The sequence below is a fragment of the Olea europaea genome, unplaced genomic scaffold (genome assembly GCF_002742605.1).
Source record: "Olea europaea var. sylvestris unplaced genomic scaffold, O_europaea_v1 scaffold636, whole genome shotgun sequence".
In the NCBI taxonomy this organism is placed as follows: Eukaryota; Viridiplantae; Streptophyta; class Magnoliopsida; order Lamiales; family Oleaceae; genus Olea; species Olea europaea.
The window spans coordinates 195,395-212,057 of record NW_019264725.1 but is presented as its reverse complement, the minus strand read 5'-3'; the positions used below and the strand labels follow the sequence as shown (position 1 = coordinate 212,057).

At 32.3% G+C, this 16,663-nt stretch overlaps 1 protein-coding gene across 2 annotated transcripts; it reads left to right on the top strand.

Moving 5' to 3' along the window:
• Positions 1-6,328: 6,328 nt before the first annotated feature.
• LOC111389964 (plant cysteine oxidase 5-like) lies at positions 6,329-13,929 on the top strand. Of its 2 annotated transcripts, none has more exons than XM_023014951.1 (6): positions 6,329-6,484; positions 6,861-7,195; positions 10,349-10,494; positions 10,662-10,809; positions 12,922-13,125; positions 13,650-13,929. In XM_023014951.1, exons 2-6 carry the CDS (start codon positions 7,096-7,098, stop codon positions 13,766-13,768), a joined length of 717 nt encoding a protein of 238 aa, XP_022870719.1. In that variant the 5' UTR covers positions 6,329-6,484; positions 6,861-7,095; the 3' UTR covers positions 13,769-13,929. The 2 variants fall into 2 exon arrangements, with proteins under 2 accessions (XP_022870719.1, XP_022870718.1); XM_023014950.1 differs by having other exon boundaries at positions 6,330-6,484; positions 12,919-13,125.
• Positions 13,930-16,663: the final 2,734 nt, after the last annotated feature.

Here is a 16,663-nt window from a genome sequence, read left to right as displayed (position 1 = left end):
AAACTTGAGTCAAGGAAAAAGAGTATAGCTACGCCCTTTAATTTCAATAAATGAAAATTCTTTTATTGAGTCATCCCTGTCTTCCACGCCAACAGTTTCAATATCATAATTTTTGGTGAAGTGTCTTATGATGTCTTTATAGTTTTCAAGTAATATCTTCATATAAGACAGTTATCAACTTTGGGTGACTATAGTAACATAATGGTTCGGGAAACAAATCTTATTGTTTTTTTAGGAAGTCTTGTACACCAATTTATAACATAATTATAAAGTTATATTGAGAGAAATGTCATTTAGATTAAAAAGAATATGTCTTGTTAAAATCTTATTAGAAAAAATCATTTGAGAAAAATCCTAATGAAGAAAAAAGAGTACACTATTCTTTTGAGTTTGCTACAAAAGTTGTCTTATTAAAACCCTTGCAAGGAAAACTTAATGAGACAAAACCTTGGTCAAGAAAAAATGAGTACAATGCTTATTTACTCCCCTCATGAGACTATCACTTCAATTTTATGCTTTAAGGTTAACATTAATAGTCATGTCAGATGAGTTGACTATAATTGCATTTTAAATTTCAAGCATTGTCAAGATAATGATATGTAAACTTGTGATTGCATCCACCACAGTATTTGCTAAATTCATTATATTAAGATTCGTGCATTACATTTTACAAATACATTTTTCTTAACTCATTTTCGCACAAGTATACGCCCTTAGATTTTCGGACTACAGGTTCAGAAACTTCAGGTTTCTCTAATAAGTTTAGTTTTGCTAGGATTGCATCCTTTTATATGGTCATTCATTTCTTCGATCAATATGTTTTGATAAATTTATTTCTGTTCCTTGCTATTAAAATATAATGTAGTACACTATATTCAAAAGTGTTGTCGATAGCTTTTTCTTTTTTATTCTTTCTTTTTCATAATCACATAACTTATTGATATTGAACCTCTTCTAGGTTTTCTAATTAGTTAATTACTCTCTAAGAATATATGCCTCCTAATTGGAACCATCTTTCTTATTTGCTCATTTTTTCGAAAGTTTTTCTCTTTAGAATCGAGTATCACAATGCTTCAGGCATATTATTTATATAATGCTAATAATTTGTCATTCTTAGAGCTTATTATGAGATTGAACATCTATAGCTGGTATATAAGATTTTACAAATCTCTTATAGGTCAGTAAATGTGTCTTATAATTGAGTTATCTTTCATATTATCACATGTGAGAATATAGATAGCACTATATGATACATTTTGTATTATTTTTAACTACTAATTTCTCTCTCTATTTTGTGCTAAGAAAAATAGTTAAATCAAATTGATAGTCAACAAATCGCATTATAAAATATCACACTTTAGGGTTTAAGATATTTTATAAGGGTTCAAACTAAACTTGTATTCTAACATTCTTTAATATTCATCTCAGTGTACCATGGTTGAGCAATTATACATATATTGCGCTTTCAAAAATCATTAAATGAAAAATATTAGGCTCTGGCCAAAAGCCGATTAAATGGGGAGAACTTGATGTTGGCATGATAGGTAATAACATTCCCTAAACAGACATGAAAGTACTTTGTTTTCAATAATAATGATTAAGAAATTGATCGGAGGCATATAAACAAGTAATAATATTAAACTATTTATTGATATCCCAATTAACATTATTAAAATGTTGAGATTTAAGCTCACTAATATTAATAAGGCATACCGTCTTAATTGTATAATCTAAAAATTATGTTCATAATTTAAAATTTGAACAGTCATTTCACTAATTTCAAGTTGCAAACAACGTACAATTATCTAGTAAATGTGTCATATCTATTAATTAACTTTCAAAAAATATAAGAAATTCAGCCTCTATTTTAGCTAATGATGGTTAATGACCAATTTTTAATAAAAAGAGCAAACATAAAATAGCAATTCATTGTATTGAAAAAAAAATAATTCTTCATCGAATGTCTATTTGAATTTTCAATAACATTTTTGCATTATTATTAATGCAGTGATGGTCTAATTGGACATAGTAACAATATCAATGCACTAATTATGATACATTTCAAAAACTTTGTTAGCTTCTTTTGTGTTAACTGGAGAACAAAATTACAAGCAATAGTAAATTTTGTCCCTTCATATCAAAGAATATTTACTCTTCTAGAGCTTTGAATGAAATTTTCATGATCTCATATTTTATTAACATTATAGGATAAGCAACTTATTTTCATAGAGATCTTATCAATACAAGAGATTAGATCGTATAGTTTTTTTTTTTTGAGACATGTGCTACTTCAAGAATACAAGAAAATATAATTATTATAATTTTTTAAATTGATATTTTACTATTACTTCTTAAAAAACAATAAGTCAATATTCTTCTGTAATATTGAAATTGTAATATCATGCCATTTAGGAGCAAGTAATAATCTTCCAGAATATTAATAATGTTATTCTACGTCACAAGCAACAAAAAATTATCATTTAAAAATATTAACTCTTCGAGAGTATATTTTTTAGCAAAATATTAATATTTTAGAGTTGTACTTCTTTAAGAGTAATAACGAGATAATTATTACTTTAAAACTATAAAAGAATATCTAAAGATATTTAATTATATTGAAAATACAAAGAATATTCAATAACTATCATAAATATATATATTTTGCAAAAATAAAAATGAAGCAAAGAACAGATTCCGTAATTATAGTGCACCAAACTTTAAAAAAAAAAGATTTCGAAGTGCACTAAATTGATTGCTGTACAAAACTAATATACATACATTTAAAAAATCTATGAAATAGAAACTATGTCGAGGTCTTCAAGATATGTGCATAATTACGAAAAGAAAAATTTGTTTGAACGTATGTGCTCAATTACAGAAACCATTACACAATTATCAAATCGGCTTCACGCTTTTCGAAACGGGAGTTGGGCAAAATAGAATTGATTGCATGTAATTTGTCATTATCATGCACATGTATACCCAAAAAATAGAAAAAAAGGAGGAGGAATTCACCTGTCTCAAAATTAATTTTGGTACAAGTGACATGTATATGCTTCCGTCGATTTCATTTTTGATATAAAGATGAATTCGAATTCGAATTTCTTTTGAAATACTATTGAAGTAATTTTGTCCTTTTTTAGAGAGAATACTAAACTTTAAATAATTAAGTTTTCATGCTGATGACGTTTTAAGAAATAGATAGAAAAGAGAGAAAAATGTAGAGAAGTCAAATAAATTTGTCTATTTTATTGAGAACCAAAATCCTATATTTCTAGGGAAGAATTAGTGTTACAAGAGATACAATAGTCATAATAACAAGGCTGATTGCACGAGTATAATGGTCATTTACACATACTACTTTATTTACAATAATTTCAATTTTTTTAGACTTGCGAGCTTGGCCTAAGAAAGTCGCCTCTTGAGCTTCATATAAAGTTCGAGCCTGCATTCAACTCGAGCATGAGTTGATTACATGTCTAGTTTCTTAAGTTTTGTGTAATCATATTTGACAGCTCAATCAGTTGGATATGCAAGTTGACCATAGAGTTGTTTATATGTTTAGTTTCTTAAGTTTTGTCTTGTCACATTTGAAACTTAACAAGTTAAGCATGCAACTTCGATGGATCTTATTCATATATATATATATATATATATATATATATTTTTTTTTTTTTTTTTTTTTTTTTTTTTTTTTTTTTTTTTTTTTTTTTTTTTTTTTGTTGAAGTTTTAACTAGTCACAACTTGACCTTAGATTCGATATGTCATCTAGTTTTATGAAGTTTTTCCCAACTAATATATCCTCTTATCTCATTTTCATGCTGAACAAATCCATATTTTAAGGGTAATTAGTATAAAACATCCTTATCTTAAAATATTGTCATGCAGGATGTCTCTACCTTTTATTTTTTTGACATTTTCATCCTTAGTTTTATCCTTCATTGTGGAAATTATCATTTTCTCAATTAAAAAGTTGTGAAATGACGAATGTATCCTCTTGTTTAAATCAAACAAAAATAAAGGAAAAAAATAAAAAACAAATTGTAACTATATTTCCAAATTTTTTGAAAAAAATACAAATAAATCCCAAATCAAAAATCAAAAATCAAAATTCGATTAAAAAAGAAAAACACTTTCTTTCCTACCTACGAAACTACCACTTTTACTCGTTGAAAAACACCGCCCAACCGCCACCTTAGCCATCGACACCACCGCCATCAAACAACCATCCATCCCCTCGTCATAACGCTCAAACCCAACCAGATCTGACTGCAATTGGTAGCCAAAATCTCCAGCCCACAAACACTAAACTTGATGGAATCGACGTTTTTTTACGGTTGTGGCCTGCCACCAACAAGTTACCCTTTTCAAGGCGGCATAAACCATGGTCAAACATCAAACAAAACAATATCTATGAAATGGTAGTAGAATGATGCCTCCTGATCTGCGGAGCGGCCTTTGGCATTTTCACTACTCCGACGGGCTTATGCAACCTGAAAAGTGAGGGCGGGGTTTTCTCTCCCGTTTTACCTCTGGTGTGATAATCAGTATATGTTGGGAGAAATGTAAACTGAAATCAGATGACTGAAAGAAAAAATGTCCAATCCCATACCTCGGACTCCTTAGAGGGTATTTATAGGTGCCGGAAGTTGGGTGAGTGCTGGGTGGTCGTTATGCCACGTGTCCCACGTTAGCTTTTCCACTTCCCCACGTTTTGAGTGGGGGGCCTTTAACTTCCCGCTTGGAGGTCGTGCTTGTGATAACCGCTATGGGGTTTCGCCAATTTATTAGAGATTTGCATGGCTAAGTGTCGGAATGACCACATAGGTAATTCCATGTTGGTGGACGACTTTACGCAGAGGTAAAGTGCCCGCGGGGGGTTGAGGAGCTTACATAGAGCTAGAGCGCCTGTAGGGGGTCGATGGTCTTGCATGGAGGTAGAGAGCCCCAGGGGGTTGACGGCCTCGCAGGGAGGTAGAGAGCCCCGAGGGGTCGACGATCTTGCGTGGGGTAGAGAGCCGCAAGGGGTCGATGGCCTTACATTTGCGTGTAGCGACCTATCTCATCTATTATTGGGGGTGGTTTTCTGGGCCAACATATATCAACCTAATTGATCTGCTATGCCTTAGATTCTTTCTGCAATCGTAATTGCTGAGGCTGAATTTGGAGGCAATTAATCAAAATTGGATCAATTAAATGGTCACCCATTATCGTCTAAATGTTAATTTGATTTCCCCCAAGAGAATTTGTGGATTGGACTATGTGAGGCCATCAATTGAATGGGAGAAAATTGAGCTTGTCCACGTGCGATCTATGCTACTCAAAAAATTCACCTATTGTTTGCCATTTGTTTGATGAATTCTCCCCGTGGAGTTGTACGCTTGTGGTGTGCAACCTGACAGGTGGTGGTCCACGACGGTGGGTGTCGTCGGAAGAGGTTGTGCTACCATTTTTTGTATTTCGATTTGTTGATTTTGAGCATTGATTTTTATCAAATCTGTTGGCGTAGTGGCTGGCTAATGAGTGGTATATGTAGAGGGAAGTGTATTGTCCAGAGGCATGAAGATTAGCAGACTTGGGTCGTGGTTAGCTAGCGTTTATTGATTAATGTTTTCATGGCGGTGATGGTGGTGGAAGAAAGTGATGTTTTGGTTTTTTAATTTATTTCTACTTTTTTGAAAATTTTGAAAGTATAATTGCAATTTGTTCTTTATTTTTATTTTTTTATTTCTATTTTATTTAAATATGAGAGTATATTTATCATCTCACGACTTTTAATTGAGAAAATTGATGAAAATAATGATTTTTACAATGAAATGTGGAAATAAAAAAGTTCTAAACAATTTACTCATTTTTTGAGGGTAAAATATAAATTTTATTCAAGAAACATCTTGAATTACAAGAACAACAATAAAATTTAGAATTTACCCTATTCGAATCATGTCGAAGACGAAGAGAAAGCTCATTGAACAAGAGTCTAGTCGACAATATTCTCTTTGCACTGTACAAAAGAAACCAATTAAAAACATTGTAAACGAACAATATAAGCCATTTGCCATTTTTCATTTTTTGAGTCTCGTTAGATACAAATTTTTTAAAATTTATTTTTACTACATATTTTTTAATAAAATAATTTTATATGTGAATTCATAATTTTTCTTCATTTTTTAAATTGACATTCTTTAAACATTACTTTTTACAAAATTTATTTCAAAGAACTTACGTCAAACATGTCTAATCCTAATCTTTAATCATACCTCGTAAAAAGAACAAAAATAAAAAAGAGAACAATGGCATTTTAGTAACTATATTGCTTAGCAAAGGGCGAATATTTTAGGGGTCAAACACTGTCAGCTTAAGAATCCTTGGAACTTCGCCGGTGTCCCCGAAAACCTTGATATATGCATAATCTATACATACGACGCGATTGATCTTCCTAAATTTCTCAAATTCTAAATGCCCAAGTGTTTAACTGCTCAAAAGGTAGAATTCTTTCCAATTCTTCTCTATACATACACCTGTTTTTGTGTGCACGTGACTTCTTGCTTTTTTGAAAAATTAAAAAATAAAATTCAATTCAAGTATCATTTTTTTTTTGTTCGTTCTGTTTCCGTTCAATTCAGGTCATGGATATGCAGTTTATATATCTTAATTGATTGTTCATAGCAATTAAGACCCTTCTTTTTTGTTGTACTGAATTTATGAAGATTACATTTTTTGCACTGATCGATTCATTTTTTTAGTCTTTTGTAATTATACAATTTTCTTAGTGTTTTGTGATATTAATATATCTGAACACCCATTGATTAATCCAATTTTTCAGTATTTCTTATTTCATCAGTTTTGAATTGTTGAACAGGTGTTGCTGTCGAAGAAAAGGATGAATGGAAGTTCCCTTTTGTTCGCATAGTTTTTGGTTCTGTTTGCAAATTTATAATTCAGTTTGTGCCCCGACCATGTTTATTTAAATTGTCGTGTGAGTTTTGACTCCATTCAGATTGAGGGTCTTCTTCAATTAGAGGACCCTGCATATTGAGATCATAGCAGTTGAGTTAACGGTTTCGAAGAATTTTTTGGTTGTGTTTTCTATAACAATGCCAGCTGTACAGAAGCTTTATAATACATGTAAAGCATCGCTCTCTCCAAATGGACCGTTGTCAGAAGATGCTCTTGAAAAAGTTCGCAATCTATTAGGTAAAAAGAGAAAAAATATTTGCCCTGACATTTGTTTTGCATTTCACATTTTTAATCCCAATTGAAAGTTAGACTTGTCATCCCACTTATTTGTTACTTAGTTTGTCATGTTAAAGCAGATGACATTTTTCTGCTGAATAAACATATTTAATGAGCTATCTATCTGAAAAAATACTATATGAGTTGGTTTTGCATTTGCAACTTGCCAGTTTCAGTTGATGTATATATGGAAATATAACTGGATTTTGTTTGGTGATTGAGAATAACTTGTACCTTTTACGTTATTTACGTTCTTTTCTTTTTAATCTATGATGGAATTATCTTTCATTCGTCCTGTATCGATGAATACACACAATAGTTCAGATTATCTGAAGTTTGCAAATGCAGCATTCTTCTGAATGTCCCCTTATTTCTTCGTCTACTTATTTTTCGCTACTTTTAGTATTGGCTGTTTCGACTTCCTTTCGTCTATGTTAAGCGATGTAACGAGTATATTGATGTAAATCCTAATATAAACATGGTGAAAGGATAACAATTGTGATCAGGTGATGATCCCATCGCCGACCGATGAATTCTGCTTGTGTAACATTGACGCTTGTGTCTCCAGCACACTACAGCTATCATGTGCATGGTCATGGTGATATGCCAATAGTCGATAGCTTAAGTCTTCTGCATTATTGTTCTGCTTTAGATATTTAATGTGAAGCTTTGGACATGCCAGTTGTTTTTATCTTGGGTTAGAATTTACTAGCACTAGTGTTTGACTCCTTCGTGGATCCTATCAGTTTATAAAACAAAGTGGTCAGCATTCATTTTTAAATTAAATTATGAGCCTCTTGATTTCATGTGTCCTTGCCTTTTAGGTCATTTTAGAAATGGTCATCACTAGTTGGGATTCTGATTGGATAAGTAATAGTTTCACTTTAACAAATCGTACAGCTTAAGAATTGGTATAGAGCGTTGGTGAAAATTGAAGTCCGTTGATGATTTTTTTCCATGGGAACTGTCACTATAACTGTATTTTAGTGTAATCAATTGTTTACGAGCATTATGTTGGCATGACAGAATATGTGTCATTCAACATTCAAAACCAAGCTTTTTTATTAAGATAAGATAAGAAACTCGATTGTGATTGGATGAGTAATAGTTTCAATTTAGCACATCATATAGCTTAAGAATTGATATAGAGTGTTGGTGAAAATTGAAGTCCATTGGTGATTTTTTCATGGGAACTGTCACTATAATTATATTTCAGTGTAATCAATTGTTTACAAGCATTATGTTGGCATGATAGAATATGTATCTTTCATCATTCAAAACCAAGTTTTTATTAAGGTAAGAAACTCTACTGTGTACGTAATGTTCTTACAGTAATCTCCTTAACTCCCTCCACATCTTCCCAGGTCCTTTCATATTTATTTTGAAATTATTTTTGCATCCATAACTAGAACTTTCTGTAGATTTATTATTGCATCTGCACTAGAATTTCATTTAGGCCAGTTTAGAAGATTGGATTATTGGATTTTCCAAAATTGTGGTGCTCAATTAGTTAGTAGCTAGTACTCGTGGAAACTAGGAAAATATTGTATATGATGACCATTGATTCTACTATTAGATGCAATCAACATTATTCAACACCTGTATTGCCCGGACTCTCCAAAAATGGAGACGTATCCGTGTTGACACGACATAACACGGATACTAACATGGGATATGGATTGGATCATCTTCATTTTACACTCGGACATGGCACCAAAATGAAGATGGCAAAAGGTGAGTCTTGCTTCTCGGGCTTTCTGTTGGCAGCAACAAACTTTGAACACACACACACATAGAGAGAGAGAGAGAGAGAGAGAGAGAGAGAGAGAGAGAGACGATGCATTGGGGAAGACGATGGGTTTGGAAGTGTTATTTTGGGCTCTTGAGAAGTCCAATGGATAGAGTTAATGAAAGCGTGTTAAATGGGCTCTTGTGAAGTTCTATAGATGGAGTTAATAAGTTTATATTTAATTTAATTTGAATTTATTTTTGTATAAATTTTTTATTTATTATATTTTATCTTTGTGAACATTTTATGCTGTAATTAAAATGATTTGGTACTATATCTTTCTTTATATTAAATTTAATTTATTTCTATAATTATTTAAAATAATATATAAGACATCGAAATTGATTTTTTCTTTAATTTTTTTGAAAAGAATTTATTTTGACTTTAAATCTAAATTGATCTCAAATTATAATCCAATTGTTTATATTGATTTTATCGAAGGAGTTGACAAATAAAATAAGTTACGAATTCATTTTTTAATAACCAATATTAGTTAATTTGTGGATAGGTTAATTTAATATTGTGGTTATTTGCTTTAATTGAACCATTTTTCTCTTCGTTGTTTTGGCTCCGTTCTATTATGTTTAAAAAAAATGTTAAGTACCCTTGTGTCCCTGTATCCAAAATTTAGATCATTTTTAACCATATTCCTATATCTTAATATTTATAATGAGGAGGATTTGACTCTTAGAAATGTACTCTTCTCGGATACCTGCACCCGAGTTCGAGCATCATAGTTCAAAACTATGCATTGCATGACAGCAATGGTACATCCAAAATGCACCAATAATTTGAATTGTTTCTCCCTGTTAGTTTCTTTTGGGGAGAATGATAATGAAAGAAGACCGGTGGGAAATGTGGTCAGGTATTCCTGGCTTTCATTATGATAGGCAGTGACAAGATCTAAAGTGAACTTATGAATCAATACAGTATTGTATTTTATTTCTTACATAATTGCATTTGAGATCTTGGACTACTTGTACATGGTCTCATATTATCATCCCAACAGGAAACATGTTAAGGCAATATTAGAAGTCTATTTTATGGTTTGATGCTAAAGTTTTATGGTAAGAAAACTCCTGCCGTGCTTCTTACTGGCTGCTACTATCAATGCATATTGTGATCGTCTAAATTTGACAGAAATCTGTATCTAAGTTTTTCCCTTCTTTCATCATGAAGTATTAGTTGAATGCCACATTATCTATACATAATACTTTATCATTTTGCTCCTCTTGTGTGTCTGTAATGTTTGTGATTGTCCGACGTTCTTACTCTGATTTGCTAGAAATATTGTCCATTAACATTATATTTTCTTTTGGTCTCAGATAAAATCAAGCCTTCTGATATAGGTCTTGAGCAAGAAGCACAACTAGTTCGTGGGTGGAGAGGTACCTTGAGAGAGCGCAATGGGGGCCTTCGATCACTGCCACCAATCAAATACCTGCACGTGCATGAATGTGATAGCTTCTCCGTTAGTTTCTTATCATTGTTTCATCAACCTTTGTTTTGTTATCTAGTTTACATTTTTATATAATTTTTGCTTGTGGTCACCTATGATTTTGATTATGTTGGGGTTTAGGTTTGATTTCTGTTTTTGAATCTCCACAATCACATTATGAGAAAAATTATTTCCTGCAGATGGGAATATTTTGCATGCCTCCTTTCTCCATCATTCCTCTTCACAATCATCCTGGGATGACAGTGTTGAGTAAGCTGGTATATGGTTCATTACATGTAAAATCCTATGATTGGATTGACATACCTGGGCTTTCTGACCCATCTCAAGGTTAGTTGTTTCAGTCAGATATTTTATTTTTTGGGTACTGGTCCTTGAATATTCTATGCAGAATAGCTCGAGTTAAACAGAGTGAAGTGTTTTTTTGTAACACAACACATAGGCCTACCAGCATAAAAAGGGATTGCTGCCTAGTTTTTAAGATGTAATGGTGTATTATCTCTTCCTCCCGACCTTCCTTGTGTTTGTTGTGAATTTGCCTAATCTAAAGTTCTCTTTTAGTCTTGTCTACTCCAACACCCCATCTCACATTGGTAGAGCTTTGTGAGTGGTTTACAAAGGATATTACTTAGCTTTTGCTAGTGTCCGAAATCATGTTTCTGAACTATCTTCCCTGGGTTGTGTTGGTTGGTGCTATCCACTAAGATGATTCTAGGCTCATAAATTAGGTCGTGAATGGGTTGCAAAGTTGATATCATGCATCCTTTATTTTTTAGTACTAAAAAAAGGAATTAGTTGGATGTGGTGGGGATAACTGGTCGGTTTGCTTTCATACCGCATCCTGATGAGAACTATTTAATTGGTATTTGAGTATTTGGGCTAGTTGCCAAGTAACATTTATGCATTTAAGTATTCTTGTCCGGACAAGACGAAGAAATAATGTGGGTACTAATAAAATGAAATACTGATGATGAAATAATGTGGGTGTCATGAAAATGAAAAACTAAGGATAAGATGAAAAATAGATTCCTTCGTTAGAAATCTAGGTTGTGTACGAAAATCTTTATTTACTTTGTTTGGGTCTAAACACCATATGTCTTCTAATGGTTATTGTTCCCTCTGAAGATCAACTAACCTCTTTCCTGCATGTGTTTCAAGTGTGTTAGCATTACTTTCATTATGTTTTCTGATATGGGATTTGAGCAGTTGCATTACTCTAAGTTGTAATTCAATCTATTTTCTTTGGATCGTCTCTCTCTCTCTCTAAAAAAAGTAATGCATTCTTAATAGTAGTATGTTTCTATACAAGCCCCTGTTTGAGCCCCATTTTTATTTAAAAATGTGTTTTGGAATAGTGATTTTTTGGACATTGTGTGGTTAAAAAATAAGGAAAAGTTTTTGACTTATGTGTAAAATTATTTTGTGGGAAAATGTGTGGTTGAAAATGAGTTTTGAAGAAAATGGAGCCCAAACATGGGCTTGGAATAAAGTGCCTCGTTATGTTGAACTTCACTTAAAATATTGGTTGCTGAGATTTTCTGTGGCCTAGTTGCAACTTGCAAGCACTGCAAGTGCCTTTTTTACTGCATGGTTCGTTCCTTCTGGTAATAAAAGGCAACAACTCGAGGTTTTTTCCCTTTTCCCATCCCTGTTTTTATATTAACTAAAAGAAATTCAATTAATTTGACAAGAAAGGGGACACAACCTTGTAAAAGATACGTGTCTCCTATAATTTCTGTCTTTACGAAGTATTATGTATACAAAATGCAGTTCCTAGAAATTTCTAGGACTTTTTTGTGAATGACATTGCCTACTACGAACAGTTTTACCCGATCAATAATGAAGAACATTTATTCCATGATTCTGAAGGGCAGTGAATGAACAAAGATAAATGTTTTCCTTGACTGGTTTGCATTGAAATGCCAGCAATAGTGTCTCTCTCGATTCTTTTCTCCTTGGTAGCAAGAATCAATTAGGGTGTGTTTGATTACATTTATTTTCCATGGAAAATATCAGTTTTCAACCCAAATTCCTACTTAGAGTGTTTGATTGCTATTTTTTTCCATGGAAAATATTTTTCAACTTTTGAAAATATGCCTAATTTTCCTTGTTTTTAAGGAAAATATTTTCCTTGGGTAAAGGTGATTTTTATTTTCCACAAAAGATGGAAAATATTTTCTATTTTTAAGTGATATTTTCCATGCCAATCAAACACTCTTAAAAATCTATTTTCAATAATAAGAATCGAAGAACATGTTGAAGTTACCTGAGTTCTAGGGATTTTTCACCTTCAGAAACTTCATTGAGTATTTTTTTCTGGCACAGCAATCCATAGACTTCTGCATGTCATGTAACTATATTTTTGCATATGGAAGAAACTCGACATCTTGTTCTTCTTGGCATTTGCTATATTTGTTAAACTTTCTTTATGTATTTCAGCAGCCCGGCCTGCAAAGGTGGTTAGAGATTGTGATATGAGTGCTCCTTGTGAGGCAACAATTCTCTATCCAACTAGTGGAGGTAACATCCACTGTTTCAAAGCGATCACCCCTTGCGCTATCTTTGACATTCTTTCTCCACCGTACTCTTCTGAGGACGGACGGCACTGCACATATTTTAGAAGGTCTTCAACTGGAGATCTACCCGGTAATTCATCAACTATGATTTGGGGCTTGTTTGGGGTAGTTTTTGCATTTTGTAGACGAGCTTCTCAGGGAAGCCATCATCGACAGCTTCATCCAAAAGCTCTTCTAACGCATGAACGGCCCGTTTGGTATGGCTTTTAAAAAACCAAAAGGAGCTTTTGAGCAGTAAAAGTTGCTTTTTGACCCGTCTGACTAATTTTTTTCTAACTAGAAGAACTTTTAGAGAAGCTAGTCCAATGTGTCTTTCTTTAAAGCACCAACGGTATAAGAAATTTTTTTAAAAGTTAGTTTTCAAATAAAAGTTAAGATAGTTTCCTTTAAGAACTCTTCTACAAAAAGTAAAAGTAAAAACTATGTCAAAAGGGCTCGAAGATTTCTATAAACTTTATTGAAATGTGTTCAAAAGCAGCTTCTTAGTGTCAGAAGCAACTTTTGGCTTTTCAAAGCCACCGAAAGGCCTCTTGGTCATTTATTACTTTTAAACTAACGAATTAACTTATTTTCCTCTTGTTATTGTCCCTCAAGATACTCTTGAGATGGATGGAGTGACGGTATCTGAAGTTGCTTGGTTAGAAGAGTTTCAGCCTCCTGATGAATTTGTGATTAGAAGAGGTCAATACAAGGGTCGTGTTATCAAAACTTGAGACTATTTTTCATGTTATTCATGTACATCAATGCCTTGATTGAAGAGTTTATTTAGTTTCAATCAAAGTTTCAATCTATGCGACAATAATTTTGTTGGCTGCAGAAATTAGACTTTTGATATGTATATATTGATGAATTAGATATTTTTTTTGCGACCTCAGCCTCAAATAGTAAAATCTTAAGCTGCAAAATATGGATGTGATGATGGCTTTATGTTCACGAAAAAATCTTTCAATTAAAAATACAGCAAGTGTACAGTTTGTTAACAAATAATAAAGTGAATTTTGAGTTTAAGTATCGTCTCACATAAATTTTATTTCGATTTTATCGTGACCTTAATCGAAACAAGAATAATATGATGTATTTGCTATAATGAAATTATAACTAAAGTAAGCTATGTATGCAATTATGAATGAATTAATTAAATTAAATGCAAATTATGCTAAATGAAAGATGATGTGTTTTAGTAAATGACTAAGAGCAAGTTTGGGAGTGATTTTGAGAATTGATTTTTTGACCGTTAGGAGAAAAGTGGGGTCCGTCTGTGAGAGAAAAAGTCAAATATAAAGGCTGGAATAGTGAAATAACGATCAAAAAAATCAATTTTTTGGGTGAAAAAATCAAACCCAAATAGGCCCTAAAGCACCAGGATCACGAATTTTTATGCGATAATCATTTTTAACTTTAGTTTTATATTTTGACAACACGATTGTATATTGTAGAATCAATGTTTTTACTATATTCAACAATCTTATATTCTCATATATGATCAAATTATATCTTTATAACGAATGAGAACATAAAAAAATGCATGAATTTTTATGAATTCTTAAAAATTCACATAAGGCATCGTGGTATATCTTTATCTCTTATTGGATTCTATGACGATTTATACTATATTGAGCTATTTCCCTTCTTTTGAACGCATAACACAAGTTATCATATTCATACAATTACCATACACAATAATTGTGGAGCAAATAAATTCATATAAGCTTTTTAATATCCAAAATGTGTTTTTGATGTCATCGTTTTCTAGCACAAATAAATCTAACCTAGCATGTTGGAAAGAAGAAAACAACAAGAATATTATAGAAATGATATCACCAATTTAATAGTCCTGAATTAAATCTTTGCGTCTTCGAGTCAATCTTTTTTGTTTATTGCCTCCTTCTATGCTCTAAAACTCTTATGAATGTGTTGAAATGCGTAATGAACAGTTAGGGACGGCCCTAGGTCTTGAAAAGACGTCCCCATATTTATTTCCATAAGAATTTTTCTCTTATAAGGAAATCAAATTTTTCCTTGTCGAAATCTCATAGTACAAATCAATGATATAGCATAGTTTAATGAATCTTGGCCCTGAAACTTGCTGAAATTAAGTATGCGATCGCATCGAAAAACCTACTATGTGACCGCATAGTATTAACTAGATTCCAAAAGTTGCAATTTAGTTCATGAATTCCGTTTTCTCATTTCTTGACCTCTTTTATCGTTTTTTTTTCAATACTCCATGTCTTCACTAAATAGGTCATCAAATCGTTCACGTCTTCATTTCTTCTTCGGTGTCATCTTTTCGACTTTTTTCACTTTGATCCATAAACTTTAGTTTTCTCCCATTTTGGTCCTTTTTAGCTTGTTTTTCCTAAATTCTGCCATATTCATCGATGTTGTCCTGCATACATAGGACGTGTCTGATAGCAATTTTTGCTACCTGTGAAATGCCTTTTTTGACCGTTGGATGAGGTAAGTGGGACCTGGGCTGCAGTGCTTTAATTAATATGTTAGACATGCAGCTGAAATGTTTGACCATTTTTCGACAAAATGACATTTTTACCCTTATCATTTAATTCTTTTTTAATGATAGATGGGTATTTTCGACATTTCATTTTTAAAATTTTAAAAATTGCTGCCAACATGGGACCTACGTGTTATAAATAACGGGCAAAATTCTCATTACAATTTGGTGAGAAGCACTCCCAGACACGCACATAATTTATATAGAATTAAACTATATTCCAACATATTTATCAACAATTAGCCATATTTTATGGTCAAAATAAGTATGTGAAACACACTTATCACTTTACATGGTTCGTGTCCTGTATTTTAGCCATTTTCCTTCCCCATATTTGTTTCATTTCTTATCGACTTGCTATGACTTGTTGCAACATCAGTGTTCCATTGCCTTGCGCTAGTTACGACTATCGACCATCCCTATATATGTTTGCCATCGTGTCTTCAAATTGTAATCGCCCAACTTGACGAAGAAAATAATTCTGAATTCGAATGTTTAGAATTTCACAATATTCATGGATGCATACTTGTTTTATCCATTTTCAAAAACATCATGATCCGGATTGCAAAAAATTATGCAAGAGTGCATCTTTTTTAAGAATTAAGATACTTGTACAGGGGTGTCAAAGAATCTATCGAGGAAATTGTACAAGTAGTATGGTTGCTCTCTTAATACACTATTTTTTTATGGGTGGTGAGTATAAACTATTTTCAATGATCTCAATAGGAAATGAAGCTTGTTTTGCTACCTTAAGAAGTTTGCCCCCATCAAACCATTTCAACTTCATAAAATCTATCGTGAAATTTCTGAGTGAAGACAAAAGGTGGTGTCGTTGCAAATTATAGTCATGTTTGAGCTTCGCTATTCAAAAACTCATTTTCAACTACACATTCTTCCAATAAAATAATTTGCATATAAAGCTAAAATTTTTCCTTACTTTTTAATCAAACATTCTTCAAAAATCACTATTACAAAATTTGTTTTTGTTTGAGATTCCCTCGCTTGACAAATAGGATCTGAAAAATGGGGATCAATGTCTTGAGATTGTGTGGATGCCTTCAATTACACAAGGAGTTGAAGTTGGAACATTCTAGAA

Coding starts and splice junctions, on each gene's coding strand:
- LOC111389964 (XM_023014950.1), top strand. CDS start 7,096: ATGCCAGCTGTACAGAAGCTTTATAATACATGTAAAGCATCGCTCTCT. Junction 10,810..12,918: donor GCTTTCTGACCCATCTCAAG/GTTAGTTGTTTC, acceptor TATGTATTTCAG/CAGCCCGGCCTGCAAAGGTG. Junction 13,126..13,649: donor TTCAACTGGAGATCTACCCG/GTAATTCATCAA, acceptor TTGTCCCTCAAG/ATACTCTTGAGATGGATGGA.